The following is a 26857-nucleotide window of genomic DNA, read 5'->3' as shown; positions in this document are numbered from 1 at the left end:
TTAAAGCAAATCAGCTCCTAAATGGAATAATAATGTAAGAAGTATATTTTAGAGAAGAAAAATGTTAGTTTCTCTATTTAAATCGATCCTTATCATAATGTTCTTAATATACTGTAAGCAGAACATAAATTATTTCTGTCGGTGCAATTATTGTATTTTACATTTACAAAAATGACCTTTAAGAGTGACCAACCTCCTTTAACCCCTTATCTCTTGCTCCCGTGAATATGCCTAGCTGGGGTTTCGATCTTCATTTCTCGCGCCCGTGATATTGCCGTGCTGGGGTGTGCAATATTAACGCGAAAAAACGATTAAAATCAATTCATTTCTTTGGTCCGGAATACATTTTATTTCTCTTTTTGTACACTAGATAGCAGCATCAGTCAATTTTAAACGTAATTGCGGATTTTAAATTCCTAATGCAGAGATGCAGGAAGGAATTTTGGTACTACTTACCAGATTGTGACGTTGGCCTCTGTATTGTAAGCTTTGAAATTTACCACACAAGAAAAATTTACTTATCTTTACTTATATTACACAAAAGATTAATAAAATTCTTTTTTAGTGTTTAAAAGACGTATTTCTTAAATTTTCGCTGCTTCCTTGGGCTCACTTGTTAACTTTTAATAAAAATTTAAATTTTTTTAAAATTTCAATCTAAAAAATATTGATAATGAAAAATTGAATGCACATGTTATACATACACCTTATTTTCATATAATTTTCTTAAATAAAAAAATAGACACTTTAATGACCGTTTTCTTGAAAATTATTTGATCGTTAAGGGGTTAACCACAACTTTTTTCAGGAGTCGAGAGGCGTTGCTCCAGAGAAGTTTCACTGTAAACTTATAAAGCAGAAACATTCTCACAATTAGAAAGGTATTTCATATTTCAAAATATAAGTTATTCTTACTAACATTTTGCATAATTTTTATGTATATATTTCAAAATATAATTCATTGATTTCTACAACGTCAAGTCTAAAAGGAAAGAAACTTTTTGTGCTTGAACAAAAAAAGTAATTAAACAGAAAATGGAACTACTAATGGTGAAATCTAAGCCCCAGAATAAGTAAGATACTTTTAAAAAACCTCAAAACTTAATCAAACAAGTTATTCAAAACTTTTACAAATTAAGTCGGTTTCAAATTGTTGCAAAAAGGAAAGTGTATGAAAGTTAACTTCTAAGAGCTTCTAACCGTTCCTGCATATCCGAAAAATCTGCATCAGCTGATGCACTGGCCGAAGGAACAGAAACTTTTTCTTTCTCCATATCAGGTAGTAATTCTGATACCGCTGCAGGAGCTTTTCCAAGTTGTCCTTAAATAAATAAAAATAAAATTCAAAACAAAGAATGGTAAAACTTTAAAATTAATAGCAGTATAACATTCAACGTCTGAATTAATATATTGCAATGTTAATAAAAAGTGATGGCTGTAGTAAGGATTCTACAAATTTTTTAAAACAAATCTATCAAGGAGGGGCAGTGGGGGCGATTGCCAAACAAATGGCAGTCACAAGATGATAAATCTGAATTGTACCGAGGGATTTCAGAGGTGTCTGATGAAATTTCTAAAACTTTCTCATTTTAAAGCAGCAGTACGTGGCCTTTCCTTTTCATAGAGAAAAATTACGCTACTTATCGCTTGGCGTCCTTGTTAGCTGCAATATACAGCTTTTGCTTCATCCAACAGGCAGCATTAAGAGCTTGCTTTAGTTGTCCTTCATCAGTAATGTCACAAATAGCAACAATACTTTCCACAGTGGTTCTTGTCCGTGGTCTCCTTTCATCAGGTTAGTTTTTTATAGCTCCTCTTTCTGCCATGTATTTTTAATCCTACTCATATGCTCGAGTGTGCAAAGTCTCTCTTCTACAAACTGTGCATGAAGCTGTCTCCAAATTTCAGAGGGTTTAGTGCTTTCTTTTGTGAGAAATTTCATAGTTATGTGTTTCGCAACAGAGGTGTGCACTTTTTGCTCATTCATGGCATACTGAAACAGTCCAGATCTCCAAAGTGTGTGCATCCCCCTAGTCATCCTTACTAACATATTGGCAAAGTACCACCCAGATGTATAACTAACAGCAGCGTTAGAGTCAAATCCCGGTTTGTATTTGATCTACCCTCGTAGTTGTTTGAGAGAGAAATAGTTTAAAAAATCTAAATACATTAAAAGGCTCAGAATATTGAGTTAACCTGAGAGCAATGTCTTAAGCATGTATGTTACTGGTGCCGTTACCCTATATGAAAGCGTAATATTAGAAAAATTATATATGATTTAGTTGGACGTTTTTTATTATTCAACCTGCACAACTGCTCTGTGAAAATGAATCAGATGTGATGAAATGTGCGTAAATGAACCTCACTAGTTAAAACAAGCGAGCAAACACATCACGATCAGCATGAAATGTAATGTATGAGCGTTAGCTATCTACAAGCACGTACTTGAGCAGCTATGAACAATTAAAATTTATTATATTTTTGTTGTTTAGGCCTTATTAGCCAACAGGTCTCTTAATACCGGCACCTACCTTATATATACACACAGGGGTTTGTCCAACAAGAGGAAAACTTGAAAACTCGCTGAAAAGCATGATTTCCATGTGTGCTGGTATAAGACTAAATTCAAAATGTCGTTGCGAGTTTTTCTGGGCGATGATTGTGGTTTATAATCTCAATTGTGTTTTTAACGGTATTTTGCACTGTTGTTGGCCAAAATTCCAAGTGAAGTCAAAATGAGTGACTTGTCAAGAATTCCAAAGAAGGCAGACAATGGGAGCCTGTCTAGGCAGTGCATCTGTAATCACGGTGACACAGCTGTGGGGGTTACAATAGGTACTGTGTTGCAGGTCATGACAGCATACAATGTTCACGGCAAAGAAACATTTGCAAGTCAAAGATGAGAGAGACAGGCGGACATTAAGGATTGTGATCTAAAGAAGGAAGATCACAGCGGCAAAAGTGACTGCTGAGTGGAATGAACATCTACAGAACCCAGTATCAACCCATATTGTACCCCCCCCCCCATGAAAATTCATAAACACAATATCATCACCTCAAAGCAACAGTAGGATATCTTAGTGTTATTACTGGGATTAGATGTTTTACTGTTGCTCTGAGGCGATGATATTTGGGGCAGAGCTGCAATTGTAAAACCCCTAGCGATAGATGTGAATCGGATATGGCATGTACAGTGGTGCAAAGATCATAACACCTGGACTACGGATCAACGAAAACATGTCTTGTTTTCCAGTGAATCCATTTTTTTTCTATTCCCGACCACGGGACGGGTTTATGTGTGGCTAACCCCGCAGAAGCTAACTATCCAGATTGTCTCCTTCATACAGTGAAGAATAGGGGGTGGGGTCCATAATGAGTTGGAGCCTCATATCATGGTTTGGAGCAGGTCCCTTTGTCACCTTTCATGGAGGGGTCACAAGAGCCGACTATCTCAGTCTTTTAGCTGACTATGTGAGTTCCACGGAGCAGACATTTTTCCCGTTAGGGGATTGCACATATCAAGATCACAATACCCCAATTTCCTGAAGTAAAACTGTTCACTATTGGTTTTGGGTATATGAGTATGCAGTTGCGCATCTTTGTTGATGGCCTGGGTGGCCTTTTTTTCTTGCCATGCTACATGGCAAAAATTCTTGTGGCGTTCAAGAAACTGTTATAATAGTTTCAGCTAGAGCTAATTTTCAAATGATCTACATTATTCATGGTATGACTTCACAACGTTGGTTTGATAGGGCAAATGAACAAATTAGGTTGACACATTTTCAATATAGTACAATTGGTACAGCAAAAACGAGAAGATGCTTTGAAACACAGGAAAATGACATAAAGAAATATGCCAGGTACTCATGGACTACTCTATTCTACTGAACAAGAATAAGATGCAAGTGAAAGTACTAATTCAGGAGAAGAGAGCACGACAACCTTCGAGGGTGATCTTGAATGCTCAAAAATAGTTGGATTCCTGATCTTTGCAGCTATGAAGGAAAATGATGGTAAGGGTAGTTTTAGACACAGGTGAGGAAAATCAAGAAGTGAAGGAAAAATTTTTACATTCACATATTCACATGGAACTTCATGTTTCTTCTAATACCAGAACTTGGAGAATTTTCTAAATAAGCCTGTGAATAATGTTAATTCAAAAGTAGACCCCAAGACAAAAACAGTAGGAAGGGGTAAGAACCACTCTACGAAAAGAAGTGAACTATGCATACCATATAGATTTGAGAGTATATTGCTCTCAGCTATTTTTTTGTAAATGTCTTCAGAAGATACCGAAGTCTATGGCTTACTACTTAACTTCTGTAAATTAGATGGTGAGACAGTGAAAAGCCATATTTTTCATTATGAGCTAATAACAATCCGAGTTTGAATTTTTATCCACATCTAGGGTAGTGAAAGCACTGGATCTTCAGTTACTGCTTATCACATTTTCAATAATAAATTACATGGCAGAAAAAATTGCAATATCTAAAAATATCTGCAAGTCTCTTTTTCAAAATTCCGTCATTATTTTTTGGAAAGAACCCTTATAATCTCATTCTGAAATTTTGTACTACATATGGACCACATTTTTTTTTGAAATATCAAACAATGCTTCTTATGACCTTGATATATTAGTGTTGCATAACCTTGTGAAGTGACATATTGTTTTATATCCCATTCTAAGAGCTGTAAAAAAAACACTAGTCAAAAACTCTTGCTCTCATAGGAGCTGAGATAATATAATTTTTTTAAGGCCCAAAACTTATGGTAGCCCCAAACTTATTTTTACCACTTTCCGAGTTTTTTTGGGGGCCCTCCCACAAAAACTAATGGGCTAAAATATCTAAAACAGTTTTTTTCCTGTCAAAACTCATATGCAGTATATCCCATAAATTTTATTAGAATTGCTTGACATGAATTTGTAAGGTCAAGTATTTTTCATTGATTTCACATGGAATGACACACATGTTTTTAAACTACAATGTTGTTTTTAATCTGGTGTGTCTCAAAAATGAAACAAACGTTTTTTAGTTAAAAAAAGTGTGCTCTTTTAAATGATATGAAGAAAAGCGAAATTAAAGAGCACCCTTTTGAGATATTGCTATTCGAAATTGAGACAAAATTGGCAAAATTTTGTTTGACTGGACTTTCCACTAGAATAATTCAGCAATTATTTGAGCTATAAACATGCCACTGGCATACCTTTTGGACATAAGAACAGGCTACAAATGAGGAAAAAAATTAGTTTTAGAAAGCTATTCTCTCAGCCGATGATGCATGGTTGGAATTTGTAAAAACACAATTTTTTCCTACTTTGGTAGCCAATTGTGAAAAACCTACCATGCATATAGCTTTTGATATGCAACTAGGCTCTTCTACCCCAAAAGTTCATCAGGATCACCAAATATCATTATTGTAACCATCTCGGGTCGTGAGCAAAGAAAGCACAAAATTGGTGATTTCATCATTTCAATTGTAACACCAAAAAAGAGGCCTTTACAAAACTATAGATATTGGCAAAACCATAAGACTTATAGAGCTGTAATTTGGTATAGCTTCATGTAAGTCTTCTATGTACTTCCAATAAAATTTCATAAAAATTGAAGAGGGTGGAGTGGGAACCCCTAGGTTACTTGACATGGAATGATCCATGTGGGGCTTTCAACTCTTCTTCTTTATTGCTTATCTTTATACTTCTTCCAGTTTGAAATGCTTCCTTTTGTAGAATTTTATTAGTTCCTTTTTTGCTTACACCTTTTCTACTGCTTCTAGCGTTTTAGTGACCTCTTCTGCAGTTGATGCTTTTCCATATCTTTCTGGTTTCTTTTTTTTTTTCTTAGTTGAGGTTTGTCTACTTACTTTTTTATTTGAACTATTCCATTTGGTCCTAACTGTCACATTCTGGTATAAAATGGGGTTACCATGACCATTAATTTTCAGGTACAAAACTTTGATACAATCAGAAAATAACAATCAAAACTAGCAAAAGATATCATGGACTTAGTCATAAACAGATTTGCACAATTGAACATAATTTTAACAATGAATATGATATATAAACTATATGATGGACAGACTATGAATCAGCACACATTAAATCTGTTTTTTGAAGATTTGTACAATCATAAGCAGTTGTTTGAATATTGAATCAATGTTTTTATCTAAGAACTATTTAGAGGTTCCATAAATGAAATATGCACATAATTCTTTGATAACACATATTTTTAAAATTTTCACTTAACAAGTTTTTTTAAAATGGCACTAGTCAATTGCCTCAATCTAATCCATATTAGAAAAACTAGGAACATTTTTCAATCAAAAAAAAAAAGGGGGGGGGGTGAATACATTTATGTAATACCTTTTGTACGGTCAGAAATACTCAAATCAATACTAGACTTCAAACAATAATTAAATAAATAATGAATAAAATGCTACACAAATGTAATTAGACAGTTGAACATTAATTTGCATAATTGCAATGTATAAAAAAATTACATGATTTAAACTTAATGTATTATCATTTAGATAACACAACTCTGTTTTAAGTATTACAGTTGTTATATTATTCAAAATAGGCTGCTATTGTCACTGATGCTAAGGCAAGATGACCGCTAAAATAATTTTTCTTTTGAAATTCCATGTGGTCAGCTGTAACAAAATTTTAATGCTCCAATAGAATTTTTATTCAAACAGTCATGAATTTGATTTGATTGAGGTCTACACATATTCTCACTCTCAGTTTGCACTCTTTAACACAAAAGGGCAGAACTATATGATAGACCCAATTAAATGCTGTTTCACAGGTGTTCATAATATGTTATCCAACACCAAATATGAATGTCATTTACCTGCAGTTAGCTCCCATAGAACTTTGTCCACTTCTTCTTGTGCTTCTTCTTCCAAATCATCTTGGTCATCTAGACCTTCAAAGGTATCTTCCATCATTTCTTCGATTATACCAGCCTACAAACAACAATTTTTCGCTTTAATATAAGCAAGGAAATAGATTTTTAAAATGTACATTCGAACTTGGATATACAACTGATTTTAAAAATAAAACTTTTAACAATTTCTTGATATAATTAAAAAATATATATAGCAGCCTCTTGTAATATTGCATTTGTCCATGAAAACAAAAAAGTGCAATGTATCAGAAAACACAATATAACTTAACCCATTTAACTTAACAGTTCCTTTTTTTACAATAAGAATCTTGAAAGAGTTGACTGTGCAAAGGATTTAGTGGAGGATATTTTAAATAATTTCAAACCTCTTAAAACTCAGGGACAGTGCCAGAGGACTGGAAGCTGGCTAAAATATGGCAAATAAGGACGCTCTTCAAGAGAGGGTCTAAAGACAATGCAGGAAACTATTGACATGTGAGTCTGATTTCAATGGTTTGTAAAATTTTTGAAACTTTGATCAAAATCAAGGTTAAAGATTTCTTAGAGACTAATAGCCTGCTGATAGTCCATACTCAAAACTAGTCTGTTGACTAGTTTTCAGTATGGTTACAGGAAAGGTGAAACATATGATACTAATTTATTGTATTTCTATAGCATGTTACCATGGCTTTAGGTAACAAAAAGTGTGTGCATGTTGTAGGTATTGGTTTTCGATAAAGTATTGTATGTTGCTCTAAGCAAACAAGCTGTATAAGAATATGAGGGGAAAATTTTAATACGGGCTAGAAATTGGCGGACTGAAAAGAAACAAAGAGTAATTGTTAGGGGAAATCATTCTAAATGGAGTGATGTTTTAAGTGAGGTTCTCATGGAATGGTTTTAGGGTCTCTTTTGTTTAGTATTTTTATGAAGTAGTCATGCAAATATTTTTTGAAACATGACTTGTTTTGCTTATGACGTGTAAGTGATGGGGACTGTAGAAAATAAAGAACAAGTAAAACAGCTGCAAGAGGATTTAGATCATATTATTAAGTGGGCAAATAATTGAGGTATGGTAGTTAATGTTGGGAAATGCCAAGTGCTACATTTAGGACATGGAAATAAGTGTACAAAGGATTATTTACAGGGGTCAGTCAATAGTCAGGAAAACATATTCTTGATCTGGATGTTTTAATAAATTAGGACTTCAAGTTTAGTCAAGAGTACAGAATATTAAATAACAAAGTCAACAGAATCCTTGGGTTTATCAACAGATCTATTTGAAACAAATCTAATATGGTTCTTCTACCTTTATATAGAAGTTTGGTAAAAACTCATCAGGAGTATGTTGTTCAATTTTGGTCTCCTTATACCAAGAAAGATATTTCTTTATTAGAAAGGGTTCAAAAGGCTACTAGGCAAGTGCGGCAAGTTTCAGATTTAGATTATTATGCTAGACTTATTAATCTTAATATGTATAGCTTGAAACAAAGGAAAGTAATTTTTCGAAATTGAAATTCCAGGAACGCGGTTTTAGACTCTTGGATGATGTAACGTGGGGTTTGGGTATGCTCCCTTAGAAATTTTTTTGGAATTGAAGCCCTGAATCATTTGTTTTGTTGATCTTTGGAGATATTGGGAGGTGTAGGAGGGGGGGGGGGCATCCTGCATTTTTCCGAATCAAAGTCCAAAAAATGAAGTTATAGGTAGGCTATTTTATAGCACCCCCTTCTCCCCCGCAGGCTACAGCCTTGAACTGTACTGATATGAACTATGATCATAGCACAGCTGTGTTAAGGTTGTTCCAGTTTATGAAAAAAACTCCCTTTCCCAATAGATGGTGCAAAATGTTGCACCCTGGTTGTGACGAAAGCATCATGCTCAGTTATAGGTTTTAGCCACAAACTAGATTTACAACTGACAGGATTTATGCTACATCCATAATAGGAGACCACTGGTGTGGAAGGGGAGATAGTATTCATCAGAAGAGTCGAGTAAGGAATGTCTTTCATTGTTCGAAACACATCCCTCAAGTGCCTTCAGGCATTGACAGCGCAAAGGAATCGGAAAAACAAACAAAACCGCAGCAGAGAAATGAGATGAGAACATTTTTGCTTTAATTTGAAGTTTTGATCTGAAATGATTTTGTTATACCAAGGGTTCACCTTTTTAACCACGGAAACTTCGATAAATTTATCGCAACATAATTTCAAAATGTCTTCTTTTTGGCTATTGAATCTACTACAAAAAGTTGTCAACCTAGTGTAGTTTTTTTTTTTTTTTAATATTAATCTTTAGAAGCTTCGTTTCTTTCATGCTGCAGTCATAGAAATTGCTAAATAGTAATAGAAAATAATGGAAAGTTTGTTAAATGAGACTTGGACTTTTTTTAAAAATCTTTACCAGGAATTTTGCATTTTGTTCTTGAAAAAGGTCCACAAAAATTACCATGGACAGGGTGGCGACAGGAACTGTGAAAAAAAGTTCCCTGACTTTTCCCTGATTAAGTTCACCAAATTTCCCTGATTTATATTACCAATGATAATGGTTTCCTCTCTTTGCTCTACTTGAAATCCATTGTATGTTTGTATAAAATGCAGTATTTTAAACTTTTTAAATTCTTTTAAGTTGATGAACTAAAGATATATTTAAAAAAAATGCTACTTTTTTAACAAAATGGTAAAAAAAAAAAAAACAGATCAAGTCAATTTTTTTGGGGGGAAAAAAAACTACAAAACAGTATATTAAATTTTTTTACATGGAAAGATTATAGAAAATTTTTAAAAAGTACTTTACTTCTAGAAACCACTTAGCATAAGAATGTTAAGAAACTATTAAAATCACTCTTAAAAACATGTGTATTTATGGTAGAACGAAGAAGTAATTGAAATTATTTTGAACTAAATTTTCAAACAGTATAATAATTGTTGCAAGAATAATAAGTAATAGTGAAAGAATGGAAGTAATGTACTTATTCTTATATAACTAATTGACATATTTATGCAAAACAGATGAAACCTTTTGACATCCATTCATAGGAAGCTTTCTCTAATCAAGAACATAGTTTTTAATGAATGAATACAGTATTTTAACAATAAAAAATAAAGATATTTACTTAAGTACACAAGTTAACTCTATTTCAAATGATTTAAGTATGTAATGAAAAAAAATCTTAGATTGCTTTTGTAAGAAACAACTTTGAAATGCAAGAAAAAAAAGCAATTAGTCAAACTCAAAATATATAAAAGAAGAATACCACTTGGTTATAAAATAAAAGAATCATTTAAGTCTGAAGAAAAGAAAACCTTTATAATCTGTGGCGACAGCAAATAGTATAACAGCAAAAAACCAAGTTTTTTTGATTGAAAGTGCAATTTTAGCAATTAAATTAAAAACGCGAGGAAGTAATAGCTTTTAAGCTTTTATCAGTATTAATCAAAAAACCGAAGAGTTCTTCTTTAAATCGTGATTACGATTTCAAGAAGTAGGCTAATCACTTTGAAACAATGGAATAAAGGCAAAGGAACTAAGGCATTAATGAAGGCATTCTCTTTGCCTGTATGGTTGCTTATTTTATGTCATATTGAAAGCGTGAAAGGAAATTTCAAGCTAGGTAAAATAAACAACCTAACAGACACAGAAGCAATCTCAGGAAGTTCATCCTGCGGTTAATAAGTAAGATTCAATACTTTGACATTAAGGAAAATTTTTTTAATTATGTGGCAGTGTATAATCGCACCTCATTAATTTCACTTTTTTTTTGAACAGATAATTGGCAGAAAATGCGTAGGGAATTTGTATACCTAATTTTGTAAAGCAAAAAAAAAAATTTTTTTTTCTTCATAAAATCAATTTTTCCTGATTTTTTGTTATTTTTTCGAAATTTCCTGATATTTCCCTGACTTTTCTCTGATCTCCCAGATTTCCCTGATCTGTCGCCACCCTGTCATACGTCGAAATTTGAAGAACTTTTTTTTTGACTGAAATAGTTGTAAAAATGTAAAATAGTAGAGGTATAGTTTTTTGCTAATTTAGAAACATGTCTGTTCATAATTTACTTTATGATATTTTAATGTGCGATTGGTTTTGGAGAGGTATTTTTCCCTGGAAATATTGCAATTTAAACTGCTTTGCGCCTTTTTCTGTAGTGTGAGAAAAGATTTTAATTAGTGAAATGCATGCTTTAAAAAAGACTTTATTTCTATTGCAATATATTTATGTAATAGGCTGTTGTATAAATTTTCTAATCTAAGCATTTTGAATAATTTTTAGTGTTTTTTGATAGTGCACAAAAACGGTTTTTAGTTTTTGATATTTTTGAAGCATACATTTGCAATGATTTTTGCTGTATGTTGTTTCAATACATATTGTGTTCTTAAATATTTATTGATCATATATTTTTAACTGAATATTTCCTGTTGGCGCCAAAAAAGCATTGCTAAGAACAATGTAGGACATAGATCCTTGTATATTGATTTCTTGGTGATGCTTTTTGGCATGAACAAGAAAAAGTTGTCAAGACGGGGGTATACAACATTATTTCGCGCAAATATATAAATGATTGTGTTTTGTGACATGTGGTACCTTTTCAATTGAACACCCCTTGTATTTTTTTAGAAAAATATTTTTTTGAATTGACAACATTTGAATTTATGGTACTGAGGATGAAAACACGTTTTAAAACATACTTGAAAACACTTACAACAGAATTAAAAACTTAACAGTTTTCTTTATAGGCCATTCCCCAGACAGCAACTTCTGAACAAAAATATTTTTCAATTTCAAAACGTTTTGTTTTCTTTTTTTTTTCATTCTTACATGAAAGTGTTACCTACTAGAAGTCACCATTAAACAATGGCCCAGCTAAATTCCAACCATTTTACTCATTAAAAATGGAACACACCTTGTTCATGGAAATAAAAAAAGAAAGAAAAAACTTTTAGAGTATGAAAATAAAAGCCAATTTAATATTAAAGTAGTAATTTTGTTAATCGGGCAAAAATGAGCTATTTTAATTATTAGTGTGAATCTAATATTAAGCTCTCTTAAAATAGGAGTGCTGTGAGGACTGAAAGAGGAAACCAAGAAGGAAGGATTTTGAAAATCTGCAGAGAAAGACAGAAAAATCTTCGCTCTGAATACAGAAAAGGTGCAGATCTGCAGTTTTGGAAACTAAAAATCTGATTGCGATTTGAAAACTGGGCTTTCAAAACCTAAAAACCACAGAAATAAAGGAAAAATACAACAAGCGGAAAATTGTGTAAGATTTTCATCACTGTATTTTAGAGAACAAACTTTAAGGTTTAAGGCAATAATAATACAATAAAACCTATTACACTACTTTGTTATTCATACTATCAATATCTACAAGCTGTAATCAACTGTTTCTGATTTACAATTAATGTTCTTTAAAAATAACCTATTTTCGGTCAATTACTTTGACTGATTGGGTTATTTAATACCATTCAGGAAAACATTTCAAGATTATACAAAAAAATTAGACTAAATTCTAAGAACTGAGCCTTACAAAAAAAAAAAAAAAAAAAGAAAAGAAAAAAATCAAGGCATTTATCTTGTATTCAACATCAGAGTAGTAGTTAGAGAAGACATCTTTCAATTTTCAAGCACAAATCATAAAATATAGTTCTTACATTTATTTTTTTTAAACTTTTAATTATACGATTCATGCTCTTTTCTGCTTTGAAACATTCTAAATAAAATTACTATGATGAGCATACAACATTTAAAACAACATGTACTCATTTTGTATCTCAATTATTAGTAAACTTTTTGTAAGTAGTTATAAATGATGCAACCATCATGCATTTTGTAACATAATAGTTATGTAAAGAAATAGTTACATAAAAATGTAGACATACAAATTGGTAACGCATAGACTCTATATCAGCATAATGTGAAAATTTTCTTACTTTGCACATTTCTTTGGATAAATCTTGCATAGTTCTAGATATTTCTGGTATTTTTACAAGGTTTTGCATACTTTTCATAACTTCAGTACTTTTTTCCAATGAGCCAGCTACTCTTAATGTAGCTATAATCCAAAAATAAAACTTGTCAGCATGAAGAATGATGGAAAACATTGCTTTGAAAACAAAGTGAACTTAGTAAAAAGAAATAGGTTTTTACTTAAAGTACATGGTAGATATTGTGACAATTCAATCCCAGCACTACAGATCATTTTTAAAAATTCATGAAAAATTTCCCAATCTTGAGTAAAAACAAGCCTTTTTAGAATAAAAAATATCAATCTGGAAAATCAAAATCAATTCCAGCAGAGTACATATTCAATTTAATAAAGATTAATTTCCAGCAACAATAATACATAGTTTATTCCTTTATTCATTCTATTACTGGATAATTTAAATAATAAGGAAGTAAGAGAAATAAAGAAGTATAGAGGTTTAAAATAAGTCTGTCAATTACACAGGGGAACAGCAATTTTGTTGTCTTAAGTCTGTGACATGTTTTCAACTTTTGGCCTCTGGATCCAAAAATAATCAGTTTTTGTCTATCACGTCAACTTTTCAACCTACAGGATACCCTCAAAAGTCATACAAAGGAAATAATGTAAAAACTTACCAAATGCACTGTTTACAATGAACAATTTTACTCATACAAAGGTTATAATAGTTACAGCAAGTAAAAAAAAATTGAGGGTTTATACATATTAAGGTGCTCCAGCAATAGTCAGCCATCATATATGCATGCCATCTACCTTGATATCATGACTCATGAACGTCAAATCTTGGTGGAACCGCTCACCCTGTCTGCATCAAAATTTTTCAGGAAGTTTGCAAGATGGCTATGTAAAAAATGCAATATGATGCTCATGTGACAACCAAGCATTTTGAAGCTCTCCAAGAGTTGCTGATTTCAGCGTGAGAGAGATAATTTCAGCGTAATTTTGGCTTATATACTTCAAACAAAGTCTTTAACAATGTTTTTAAATGCCATTTTTTCATTGCATTGCATGAAACTATTCCGAAAAGAAAAAAAGCCTGCAATACCAATACCATATATTTCAAAGAAAAAGTACAATAAATTTGACAGCTTTAAGTTAGTATATCTTTGTGTTCTAAAATCAAATATGAAAATGAAATAAAATAATCTTAAATAAAAGTATACTATTTTATTCTTTTAATCAATTATTTGTTTTATTTTGTTTCTATGAAGATAGCTTGTTTTACGAAAGAAATTTTGTTTAATACCAGAACATTATTATAGCACTTATTACATATTTTACTCCTAGAAAATATTTGTCTGCAAAAATTTAGAGCTATATTCGAAAACATAAATGGTAAGAAAGTGCAGATATGAAATAAATCTTTTGGTAAAATTCATTTAGTATAATTTATGTTAAACAATTATAAACTATATCTTTGCTTTTGTTACCCATTTTCATTATTGTTATTTTTTTCGAAACATGTGTAGCATGAAATGAAGTGACTGTATAATATACAAACACTAAGAATATTGTTATAATTATTGAGATTTAAGAGAAAAAAAAGTTTTTAAATTAAATGGGGTAGGCTGGTCTGGTCCAAAGTGCCCTAAAGTGATGTCCAAAATTTTTTCTTTTTGACAAAAAAAAAAAAAAAAAAAAAAAATGCCAATAATTTTGAACAAAAAAAAACTTACTTTAAGAAAGGAATTCAATTATTTTTTTTCTGTAATCTTCATGAAAGCCATTAAAAAAACAAAGTAGCAGTTTTCTGAAAATTACTCAGCACTATTGAAGTAACACTTTCTGGAATAAAATTAGTTCAATATAACTGTATCATGTGATTTCATTATAGGATTTGTAGGACCATAGGTGCTATTTGTTGGTAATAAAATAAAAAAAAATTAAAAAGAAAAAAAGTATTAAAATAGTTGAGACCGGTCCAATGTGCCCCATCTACAGTACCTTCAAATATACTTATATAACACACTCATGAAAGGATGTTTGGGCATTTGAAGAAAGTATGGTAAAACATTGGACACTCACAAACTAAAATTTTGAGAGGACTGGCAGGATCTAAATTTGGTATCGTCCCCAATTCTACATTTTTGGGTATGATTTCTTAACAGATTTGTATTAATCACAAAAATGACAAGAAAGCCCTTACGAAAAGCAAATTTCTGTGAAAAAACATTGATGACTATGAATTTGAATTGTCCCTGGAATATTTTGGTTAATGAGTCAGCATTGGTTAAATACATTGAAGAATAACTCCTGTATAACAGTTTTGATCCTAAAATATTTTACAGTTGAGTTTCGTGTTTTATAACACAACCTTGAGATTTGTACTCTACATATTCATCTTATACACAGGCACAGGGGAAGAGAGATGGACACATCCATCACAACAGAATATATGATACGCTCAGAATGTGTGATAAATATAAAATATGAAAGAAATAATTGGATAAGCAGGACGAAGGGTCATTATTTTAAGCTATTCAAATCTCAGGATAATCTGGAAATGAGGAAAAATTACTACTTCAGTAGGGTTGTGGGCAATTGGGACAGCTTACTGGAAGAGGCTGCAATGAGCAAGGGGGTAGATTGCTTTAAGAGGCCATTGATCTTCACTGGGGGATAAAAAACAGAGTTTGTTGCAGATCATGACATTTGTTTTTGTGTGTAAGCACTTCTGCCATGATATGTCTGAAAAGTTTTCTGTATCTTTGTATCTAGAAACATCAGAAAACTACTATATAAAAAGACAAAGTGTTGAGACATGGTAGTTAGTTTATCAAGACATTTTGAATTAAAAACATCTTAACTGTTTCAACAATTGTAGAAAAGATTTTAACAACATGATTTCATGTATTTTTAGCCGAACCATTTTTATCCATGTATGCCATTATAAAGTGGGAGATTCCGGAGTCTCCACAGATTTTTAGTTTCTCGAGGACATTGAAGTCTAAAAATTGACCAAAAAATTATCTTAATCTGAAAGCTGGTAGGCGTAATGAATCTATTTCAAATGGAAGCTTCAAAATATTACTTTAGCAACATTGCATATGTATTTATTACTACAAGAACTCAAGGCTGAATTGTGATTAAACACTTCATTCATCAATTGAGGTACTGAGAACCAAAGGGATGTAAGAACTCAAGGCTGAATTGTGATTAAACACTTCATTCATCAATTGAGGTGCTGAGAACCAAAGGGATGTGTCTTTCAAATTCGGAAATAACCAGTACAAATGATAGGTGAACCTGTTCTCTGTCTTGAGGTAAGAGATAGTACAAGTAGCCCTGGTAGGTGCTGTCATACCACATGACTCATAAAAACTTTTCAATGAAAGTCTACCTAGGACATTATCTTTAAATGCGCTTTACTCAAAACTTGAAAATGTCTACTTACATCTCTTTGCTTCTCAGAGCCTTAATTGTGACTGAACCATAAAACCATGACATTCCCATTATGCACAACATTTGAAAAAATAGACTTTTAGGGCCTTAAGGATAAAAAAAAAGGTGTTCAAGGGAAATAAGGGATTATTTCAGTGCAGGGGCATGCATGGGGGGGGGGGGGGAGTACACCTGCTGGCCCAGGTCGCAGGGGGCCCAAAAAGCCATTTGTAACAGGTACAAAAATTCCTCTGCATGCCTCTGTTTGGAAGCACTTTTGTTTAAAAATTCAAAATGTGATACATAGTTTTCTTACAAACTGATCACTTTCAATAATACTAATGGAAAGATAAATAAATGACTGAATTTATTTACCAAGTTGATGGTTCATGCTCATCATGACTGAATTTATCTGTGCTTTTGATGTATGTATCCTGTTGATTGCTTTACGAGCTCTAATAACTTCCTTTGCCAAGATCTTACACACATCAACATCCCCTTTTTTGGCAGCATCCTGCAGTGACTTTTTAACTTTTTGTTCTTCACGAAGAATAGCTCTAATCTGACGATCTAACTGAAATTGCTCTTTCCTTAATGCTGAATTCCAAGTCCTAACCTGTAAGTTGAAATAATAAATGGAATGAGTATTGTAGAAAAACTTACAGCACAATACAATAAACAAGCACAGCAGACTTAATACACCTTATTCAGTAAGTTACACCCTATAGCCAGGGCTAAAGCAGAAATACATGAAATACACCACCAGCTCAGTCAATTCCAGCTGAGGACTGCAGTTTTGTGCTTATTAGCACTCATCAGCCCGGCATAAGAGTGACTGAGCTGGAGGTGGAAAATCTCCTTACTTGCTGAATATACCTGCCTTGCCTTCAATATTTGAGTTGAACCAAACCATTGTTTCGGTCACTGAACCATTGTTTTGGTCGCGCGTCTGGTCAATGCCAATTCTGTATTAGCTACCAGTTTGTTTGACACTCTAGGTTTCCTTATGAGATTTTCCACCTCCAGCTCAGTCACTCCTATGCTGGGCTGATGAGTGCTAATAAGCACAAAACTGCAGACCTTGGCTGGAATTGACTGAGATGGCAGTGCATTTCATGTAATAATACAGCTTAATTTTGAGCCATTGTTGCCTATTCGAAGGCTCAAATGACTGATGTAAAAGTCTGACTTACTTGCATACATACAAACTCAAAATTCAATTAAAATAAAATCGTCGAATTTTCTTACAACATCAGCACTATATTTTTCCTATTTGCAACATACAAACACAAACTTGTAAAAGACATCAAGTATAACATGCAGCCAGTGGCGTAGCTATGCTTTCTGCCGCCCAGGGCGGTTCCTCAATTTGCCGCCCTTTTGATGGGAAATAGTTCCTACATTAAAGAGTCAAAAGTGTTTTTAAAAGATTTTGAAAAAGAAAAAAAAATATTTGTTTCCTTCATATTTTTCTTGCAGAAGAAAAAAAAAAGGAATTCAGAACTCCACCGAAAAACTCTAAAAGTGAAGTCAAAATTGTTAATTTAAGCAATTTTTGGTAATGGTTTATAAGAAAAGAGACTTGATTTTTTAAAAATCAGTTTTGTGCTTTCTTCGGTGACGTTAGGGGGATTGGGAGTTCGCAAGGAAATTTTCCAAAATTGAAGTCTTAAAAAAGCAATTTTAGGCTATCTTCGGATACGTGAAGACATATGGAAGGTTCAGCGGCGCTGTCCGGTGAGCTTTTCAACTAAACTGAAAAGCATGTAAATGTAGGCTGTATCTAGTGGTGTAAGGGTCTCCCCTAACTCCAACAAAGACTGGATTTTAATCCCGAAATATTATCAAATTTGAAATCAATTTTAGTTTAGCTTTGATGACGTTAAGGAGAATGGGGAACGTACGCGAGCTCTCGAGAAGTGTTCTGATGCCGAAGTTTCAAAAACGGAATTGTAAGCTGTCTTTCACGGCATAAATTTCTGACTGTTTCCAAAAATGTTGGGAAGGCAGATCTTTTTCCTGTTTTCCTACGAAATGTTTTGAAAATGACGCCCTAAAAACGCAACTTTAGCCTTTGTTTGATGGACAACGTCATGAGAGAGAGAGTTCGGAGGGGGATTTCCCACCCGAAATCTTTTTCGAAACAGTTGCTTATTTTAAGCTCTTCATCCCTGAGATTTCTAAAAATGAAATTTGGAGTCAACTGTGATAACGTTAGGTTCGTGCACATTTGGGATCCCTACCTTAGAATTTTTCTGAAATTTCAGTTTCAAAAACCCAAGGTTAAGCTATTTTGGGGGACATTGGATGCAATGGGGATTTTAAAATTAGAAGTTGATGTCCTTAATACAAATATTAGACTATCTTTAACCACATTAAAGGAAGGGTCAAGGCTCGACCGCCCTCAGGAATTTGTTGGTATTGAAATTTTAAAAACTCAATATTAGGCTAAAAGATTAGATGTAAAGGGATGGGGTGGGAGTTATCCTTTGGAAATGTTTCTTAAAACTGCACTTTTGGGCTGTTTGGTGACGTTAAGGGATAGGAAGGCTCTTCCGGTTGCTCTTCCCGAAAAATGTGACACCGCCCTCAATCTGTAGCTTCAGACGCAGGAAGAGAAAAAACAAACAATATAATCCTGAGATGTCCACAAAACCAACACGTGTTTAGTATTTGAGAAATTTTATTTTCAAAGTCGTACCACAGCCTTAGACTTAAAAGACCTTTTTTTTGACTCCAAAAAAAAATAAATCAAAAACATGCTTTACTAATTGGGGAAATGTGTTGAATTTTTTCGTATCAAAAGTGTGAAATTGACGCCCCCCGAAAAGTGCCTCCCGGGGCGGACCGCCCCCCTCCGCCCCTCCCTAGCTACGCCACTGCATGCAGCGTGTACACAATCCACTACTCAATATCATATTTAAGAGCAAATATTTATTAATTACAAAGATTTTGGGATTTTTATCACCAATGTGGCACAATGTGATAAAAATACGAACACACATGAATAACTGCATTTATGTTTTTGAAAGCCAGCAAGAGGAAAATTGCTATTCATAATCTTCTAAATGATTGTTCTGATGGGAGCAAACTATCACAGGAAATCCGCTTATCGAAGTTCAGTTGTATTTTGGCTTCGATGTTGTTGTATTTTTCAACTACAGTTAAATTGCACTAAAATGTAAAAATTGATGTTTAAAATAAAAATATTTTAAAATATAAACTCTGGATATCTATATTTCGAAATATAGGAAATAAGTCAAAAATTCTGCATTGCGCCCAATCCAAAGTTGCGGGTGTGAAAATTACACAAACTAAATCAGCCATCAGCTAAAATTTTTTTAGAGCACCGGTTTAAATTTTGATGGATTTCAATGTAATCCACTTACATTTACATTAATACAAATTTGCAAGTTGACCGACATTTTATTTATTTTAAAAAAAAGAATAATTATTTCTACCGGTTGCGGGTGTGACATAAAAAGGACATCTCCTTTGTGGAAAAACTCAAAAATCTGAATTATATCAACGAAGTGAACTGGGTTTTCTTTTTTATGTATACAATAATACTTAAATAATTATTCCCATGAAAAAATTTAAATTAGACACTCAATTCATTCCTGCCTAGGACATTCTCAAAGTTGTGGCCATGGGTGTGACACCTTGTTCCTTGTTGTGGGTGTGACTCATATGACCATTGAAATTAAAACTTTAATAGTGACTCACACAAATATTTACAAAGCAGTGTTTTTAAAGTTAACTTATTAATAAATATATTAATAAACTTGAACTTGCCTATAACAAGCACAAAAGAACCACAATACTTGCTTATTATAACGAAGTACTCATAAAAAACGAGTTAGTAAAAAAAATCCTAAGAGTAGAGATGCACCGAATACCATGTTTTGCCAAATAACAAATATTCAGTTAAAATTCAAACCGAATATTTGGAAGAATACTGAATATTTGGTTAAATTTTTTAAACTTTGATGAATGTACTTTTTTTATGCCAATATGAAATAGAAAATGTTCATTTTTTTGTGTCTTTTGAGAAATGTAAATGCACAACCATTTAGCATCTTAAATTTATTTACATTAAGTATAATAATTGATCTGAAATAAATAAATGTAATAAATCATTTCTAAGGCAAAAGTAAAGTAATATAGTAAATGGCAAATTTGGTTAGTTTATCAGTAATTCTATTCATATTGAATATATTTCTATCTTGACCTATGATTGTTGTTGTTGTCGTCTTGTGCCAGCTAGGCTGGCAAATTGGGGTGCGCTGCTTCACTTTTCCAACTGTACCGTAACTTGGTGTGAAGTCCGACTTCCACAATGATAACATATAATAATCATGATAACAAGTAATGTTAAAATATCATGACAATTTATTCAAGTGATATTCTGTTATTTCAGTCTCTTTAGTAACTGGACAATTGATAATGGAAACTGATGATTTTTTTAGCATCCAAGTGTTTTCTCTAAATTTAAAATTAGTACTTTGAATGCGACAATATTAGTAAGTAACAATTTGAATTCATTTTGTACTATGGTACTACACTATAACTTTCATTCAAAGTATAAAAAATTCATTTGTTTACCAATTGTCAAATATGAGAATTTGTTTACTATTCGGTTGCCAAACATTAAAGTATTTGGCCAAACCAATTCGGTCTGTCTGCCGAATATGCAGCATACCAAATATCAACTGAATATTTGGTGCATCTCTTATCCTAAGTATTAACCACACCTGTATTTTCTTTTTTTTTTTAAGTACGTAAAAGTTAAATAAGCTTGATTTGACTTGATTTATTGCCACTCTTTTTGTGTTATTGTTCTTGAGGAATATTCACATCTCGAAAAGGAAAGAATCACCATTTGCGTCCTTGGTTTTGCTAAGTTTTTTTGTAACATCAAGAGCCATCAAGTATGTTAAGGGTTGTGCATCTGCATATGCTTAAGATTTGTTGTTATCGTCATTGCTTTCATTTTTGTTCCTTCTCCATTGGCTTAAATTTGAGCTACATTATACTTTGAAGTAATAACATTTATATAAATAAATGCATAACATTCAAAATACTATTTTACTCCACAAATTAAAAAAAAAGAATTGTCATCACATTTTCTAAGGATTTCTAAATTATTACTAACTTTCAGCAAACTTCAAAATGTTAAAGTAATTTTTCCAAGGAAAGAAAAGCTGAGCTGTAAGTCAACATAAATTGTATGAAACATACAAACAAAAAAAAAGCTCCTTTTAAGTAGGTTTTGCTGGGGATTAATAGATGTTTCTCTTTGAGTGGGCCTGAAACAAGTGTCACCGCCACCATTCAAACCCTGAGCTAAGCGTTGGAGGGCAATTTGTTTCATCACACTTTAGGTCAGCTTAAAGCATTGTGTTGATTACTCATCGCACGTGTTTCGATATTTCGAGTTGGGAAATTTTATTTCAAATAATTTTTCTCCTGGGTTACGAATACAGAATTAGAATACAGAATTAAGTCCCGGGATATTGATATTCAAATGAGTACCTAGTGAAGTTAATCATGATTCCTTAATTCATCAGAGAAAACTAAACAGAGAAGAGTCTAAATCTGTGATTAACCCGGGAGAACTCGCGGTATTTTTCGTCACACAAAGCTCGCGGGAAGGGGGGGGGGGGGTGCTCCATAGGCCCGGAATGGTTATTTCAGTAAATTGAGTTTGCAAAATAGAAAAAAAAATGTGTTTTCAACACTGAATTATAAACAGATAAACAGCCTCCAAAATATGTTTTAAAAGGTAAGGTTAAAGAAAGTTTTATGATACATGAATCTAAATCTTCTTCTAAGCATGACTAATGATCGCTATACTGTTCTGTGTCAACTTCTTCTTCATCATCCTCATTAAGGGAGTTCTCATCAGTTGAAACCTCAACTAACAAGGTGTGCAACCTCTTCAGTTCATCTTTGTAGCTTAAATAGCTATGCATTTCACAACCTTTTCCTTTACATTCACAATTTGAAATGAAAAGCGTGAGCGCTCGCTCCGGGCGTCTGAGGCCTGAACCGGAATTTTCTGGGGAAAAGGACGAATGTACATTCCTGAAAAGCATGTGGTCAGTATGTAGGTCACCTTGAATGCAGCTACTGTGGACCTCATTCTTTTCCGTTAAAGGGGTGATTTTTGGCGGCGTAGTTTTGTAATGACCAGGCTTGAGAGACCCGATGCAAGTTCTCCGGGTTAAGTGTGTTCCAAAGTTGACAGTAAGGGAAGGTGGGGGCATTATCCTTTTAGATAATGATTTTTAGAAATTTTATTTTCAAACCAATTTTCACTAAACTTAGCTGACATGCAATTTAGACAATTTTGCTTCAATTAAAATTTATTTCACTCCATTATTTCATCAAATTAAATTTTCATTAAAAAAAATTAAAAAGTCATTACAACTTCCCAACCTGCCCCGCTAGGTGGGGCACCTTGGGACACCAGCAATAATCCTATTAATTGTCATCTTAAATAATTTAAATTTTACTAGTAATAACATTTTCTGCTGCTGTTTCAAGAGCAGACGCATGAACAGCAGGGGACTTCCTATTTTCTTTTCTATATCTCACCATTTCTGTTATTTTAATACTTTACCTAGAAAGAAATATCAATGTTGTGCTTAACAGTAGCCATTTTCTCAATTTTAGTTCATTTAAACTCATCAGACTTATTAAGTACAATGAAACAGGCTTTTTCTGTACTGTACATTGGTGGAGCAGCCTGGGACAGTGTCCCAACCTGCCCCACCACTGTGCGTTCCAACTTGCCCCGCTTAGATTACATCAACTTTTTTGAAAGTTAGACTTAGCAGAACAATACATTTTTTAACGTGTAAATTATTATGAAAGGATATGTTTTAATCTCCACACGCTCTGATTGAAATTATTTCATTTTCTGCTTAAAAATTTTAATAATGAAACCACCTATTAATAATGTAACTCTGGAGCTTTCAAAACAAAGAAAATTAGATCAGTCTTTTCCTGTTCATGAGAGAAATTCCAAAGTACACTGAAGAGTAGATCCTGCTTATCATCGATGATGTCCTAAGAGAACTAATTTCTGTTTACAAAACTAAAGCTCAAATTTATGGTGTCCCAAAGTGCCCTAATATCATTACACCCAAGCAATGTTGAGCGTCAAAATGTAGGTTTATGTTAAAAAGTTTTTGACGTGACAAATGCCCAAGCTTTCAAAAGATAAAATGATTCTGCATACAAAGGAACAATAGAGTTCATCCAAATAATTAACAAATGGTGGAGCATTATGAATGTGAAAAATCCTCACAAAGGTTATGAATAGTTGGATAACAATAGAAACCTTTTAAGCTTATTTCAGATGAGGGATTGATTTTTTTGGAAAAAGGTATAGAATGGGTCAATAAATGGAAAAGGGTTACAATTCCAGGACGGAAAATGAAACTTAGGGGAAACTGACATTGGAAACGTTTTATTCATTTGAACATACCACAAAAACTATCAGAGAAATAATAATTCATAAACCAACATCAATCTCTGATAGTTATGTTTTAACTCGAAAGTAGCAAACTCACCCTTTGGAAGGCGAATTTCATCAATATTGCCAGTTATGTGGTTCAAACTACAATCGGACCCCGACTTAACAAACCTCTATTTAACGAATTTCGCGATTTAACGAATTTTTCTTTTTCCCCAATTAAAAAGGAAGGCAAAACCCCCTATTTACCGAATAATAAACCCCAAATTAATGAATTATTTTAACAGTCGAAAATTTTTTTTCTTTTGTTGATTTGAGTTAAGAAAGATTGTTTTCCAAATCACTTAACCCAATTGTCCGAAAAAGAGAGAGACTTTTCTTGGAATCGGCAATTTTTGACGGGTGAGGGGGAAACCAATGAATAGAGATTTTGATGCAGAAAGCGATAATAAAACTCCGATTAAAACTGTTACTTTTTCAAATTTCAAATGATTTACATGGCCTGGAAACTAAAAAAGTATCTCATCTAGTAGGCTGTAAATGACACGATATTTTCTTCTTTCCATTAAGTTGAAAGAGATTTATTTTGAGTCAAACATCAAAGAAATTATCATATATCTATTACACAGTACTTTAAAATTTCAAATTAACTAGTGCACTAAGTCACGGAATGCTGAGTAAAAAGTCGACACTTTCAACCACGGATATTTTTGTGCAGTTGCTTATTAGGGCTTTTCCATTAGCTAAATGCGATTTTTTTTTCTCACACCCCAATATTATGAATAACACCGCCTTAATGTATAACGGTTTCGTTCCCGACGAATTGGTTAAATCAGGGTCCGACTGTACTACAGTATTTCTGTAGAGTAAGTTTTGCAAGCTAAAAAAGTTAGAATAAACAGCTTACTGAAATTGCATTCAAAAGAATGTGGTGATTTTTAATTGAAAATTTTTTTATGTCACCAATAACACCAATAGATATGTATATCTATATGTATATCTATTGGGCACAGTCCTGGTCAGTGGTAATTTTGTATTAAGCTACCAGTTTGTTTGGCACTCTTGGCTTCCTTAAGAGGTTTTCCGCCTCCAGCTCAGTCACTTCCTATGCCGGGCTGACGAGTGCTAATAAGCATAAAACTGCAGTCCTCGGCTGGAATTGACTCAGCTGTCGGTGTATTTCATGTACCAATAGATATGATTGAAGTTTATATAAAAGGTATTTTTAAAATTTTTGTAACATGACTGAAGAAGATTTAATACCTCTCTATATTTACCTTTCTGGATACGCTGTTCATAAATTAAAACCTTATTTGTAGTGCAGTGATGTCAGTAAGATCATTTCACATCAAGGTTAAACTTATTAGCAGGGCCAAAAGAGTTATTATTTGAAATAACTAATTCTATGACAGAAGAATATTTGCTTGATATAGATAGAAGTAAACTGACTTATCCAGATTCAGATATTGTGAAAATATTTGTAGTAAGTTTTATTGAAAATTGTTGTAGTAAGTTCGCAATATCTTGTGAAAGAGTTCTTGTTCAGCAGAATGAGGTACTTTAATGTAATTTTAAAATGCTTTCTCTTTCCTTCTTTTTTTGTCTGTATCCAGCATGTTTAAGAGATTTTTCTTTAATATGTTTCGAAGAGATTTCTGCTGCAGAAAAGAAAGAATTGATGTACCTATTAATTCAAAAAGATAACAGCACTTGAATTCAAAAAATACTTAACAGAGAAAACAATGAGCACTGAATAGATATTGTATTTATTTTCAAAAAGAAAAAAAAAGTAAATAGTGAAAAAATTAATATAATCTTTTTGATATGATTTACAAAATATTATTTTATTGTACATAGCAGTAGCAATTTATCAGTCCAAACTAAATAAATTCACACATAATGTCCTACGTACAACTGTTGTTAATTTTGATTCATCAACTGGGGTTTCTCAGAATTATATCAATAAGAAATAGTTATGTCATCTAAGTATTCCAGTATTGTAGAATAAATTCCTTAAATCTTGTTCACATTATTTCTGTGTTCAAGTTTAAAAGATGTTCGGGGTGTAACTTATAAAATATTAATTCATTTTATATCTGTAACTGAAAGTACCTCACTAAACTATTTTTGTATAGGACGTTTCCCGACTTACAGGCAAATGAATTTTTCTCTGCAAATATAAATGTATCTTTTTGTTGATGGTGTAACACAACAATTGAGAATAACTAAAATATGTTTACCTTTTGTAACAAAGATTAGTGAGCACTTCTCTTCAGGCAAAAACGCTCAATAATAGGTGTCAGAGTATGTGTGTAAATTTAGAGATCTGTAGAATTATTAGTTTAACTGCATGAGAACATGAAACAAGCATTTTTCATGCAGTTAATTTTACAGACATGTCCTACTTTGTTAATTGAAACAAGCATGTTATTGAAACGAATGTAATTATTTTTCAATAATACGCTTTTAACAATATATATGCAAAATTTCAATTATATAACTAAAGAGATTTACATTTTCATCCTTATGTCCAATATTTTTTTTTTTTTAGATTGGGAGATTGGTATTTGCTATATAATGGCATAATTGAGTCCCTTTCAACTTCGCCAACACTGTTTACGATCAATGTAAACAGAGGAAAATAAAACCATGTGCATTCAGAAAAAAAAAAAGTTACCACCAGAAAAGCTCAAGTTTAGGCAGATTTTTCTTTTTTGAAACAATGAAGAAAACTATTTGCTAATAGTAATCCATCCAAATAAAAAAGAAAGAAAAATAAAAACTTCACTTAAAGTAAACAACATTCAATGGAAAAAAATAACCATACCTGGTCTTTTGGGGTCCTTTGCTCACTTTTCCCAAAGAGTCCCATTTTATAGCTGAAGATACTGATAATAGGATAAAAATTGAATTTTATTTAATACTTGTCATTTGAGTTGATATTAACAAAAAATTATAAATCCAATATTTACAATCGAATACATATCTTTCGGAACAGATATTGCCAAGCCACAAAACATAAATTAAAATGAGATCTTTCAAAGTATAAATTTGAGCGGAGTACGATCCACATTGCTAGTTCTATTCAAGTATACATTTTATAGATATATAGAGTAGAAAAAA

General features: G+C 32.5%; 1 protein-coding gene across 1 annotated transcript; it reads right to left on the bottom strand.

The window, feature by feature from the left end:
- Window positions 1-692: 692 nt before the first annotated feature.
- On the bottom strand, window positions 693-26707 carry LOC129231478 (charged multivesicular body protein 3-like). The gene is made up of 5 exons (XM_054865804.1): window positions 26562-26707; window positions 16627-16867; window positions 12818-12939; window positions 6852-6966; window positions 693-1321 (listed from the first exon to the last, which is right to left on the bottom strand). The coding sequence occupies exons 1-5, from the start codon at window positions 26604-26606 to the stop codon at window positions 1179-1181; spliced, it is 666 nt and encodes a 221-aa protein (XP_054721779.1). The 5' UTR covers window positions 26607-26707; the 3' UTR covers window positions 693-1178.
- Between the last annotated feature and the right edge of the window lie 150 nt (window positions 26708-26857).

The sequence above is a fragment of the Uloborus diversus genome, chromosome 10, assembly GCF_026930045.1.
Source record: "Uloborus diversus isolate 005 chromosome 10, Udiv.v.3.1, whole genome shotgun sequence".
Classification (NCBI taxonomy): domain Eukaryota; kingdom Metazoa; phylum Arthropoda; class Arachnida; order Araneae; family Uloboridae; genus Uloborus; species Uloborus diversus.
Note: the sequence above shows the minus strand (reverse complement) of the source record. Positions and strands in the feature narration are given on the sequence as shown.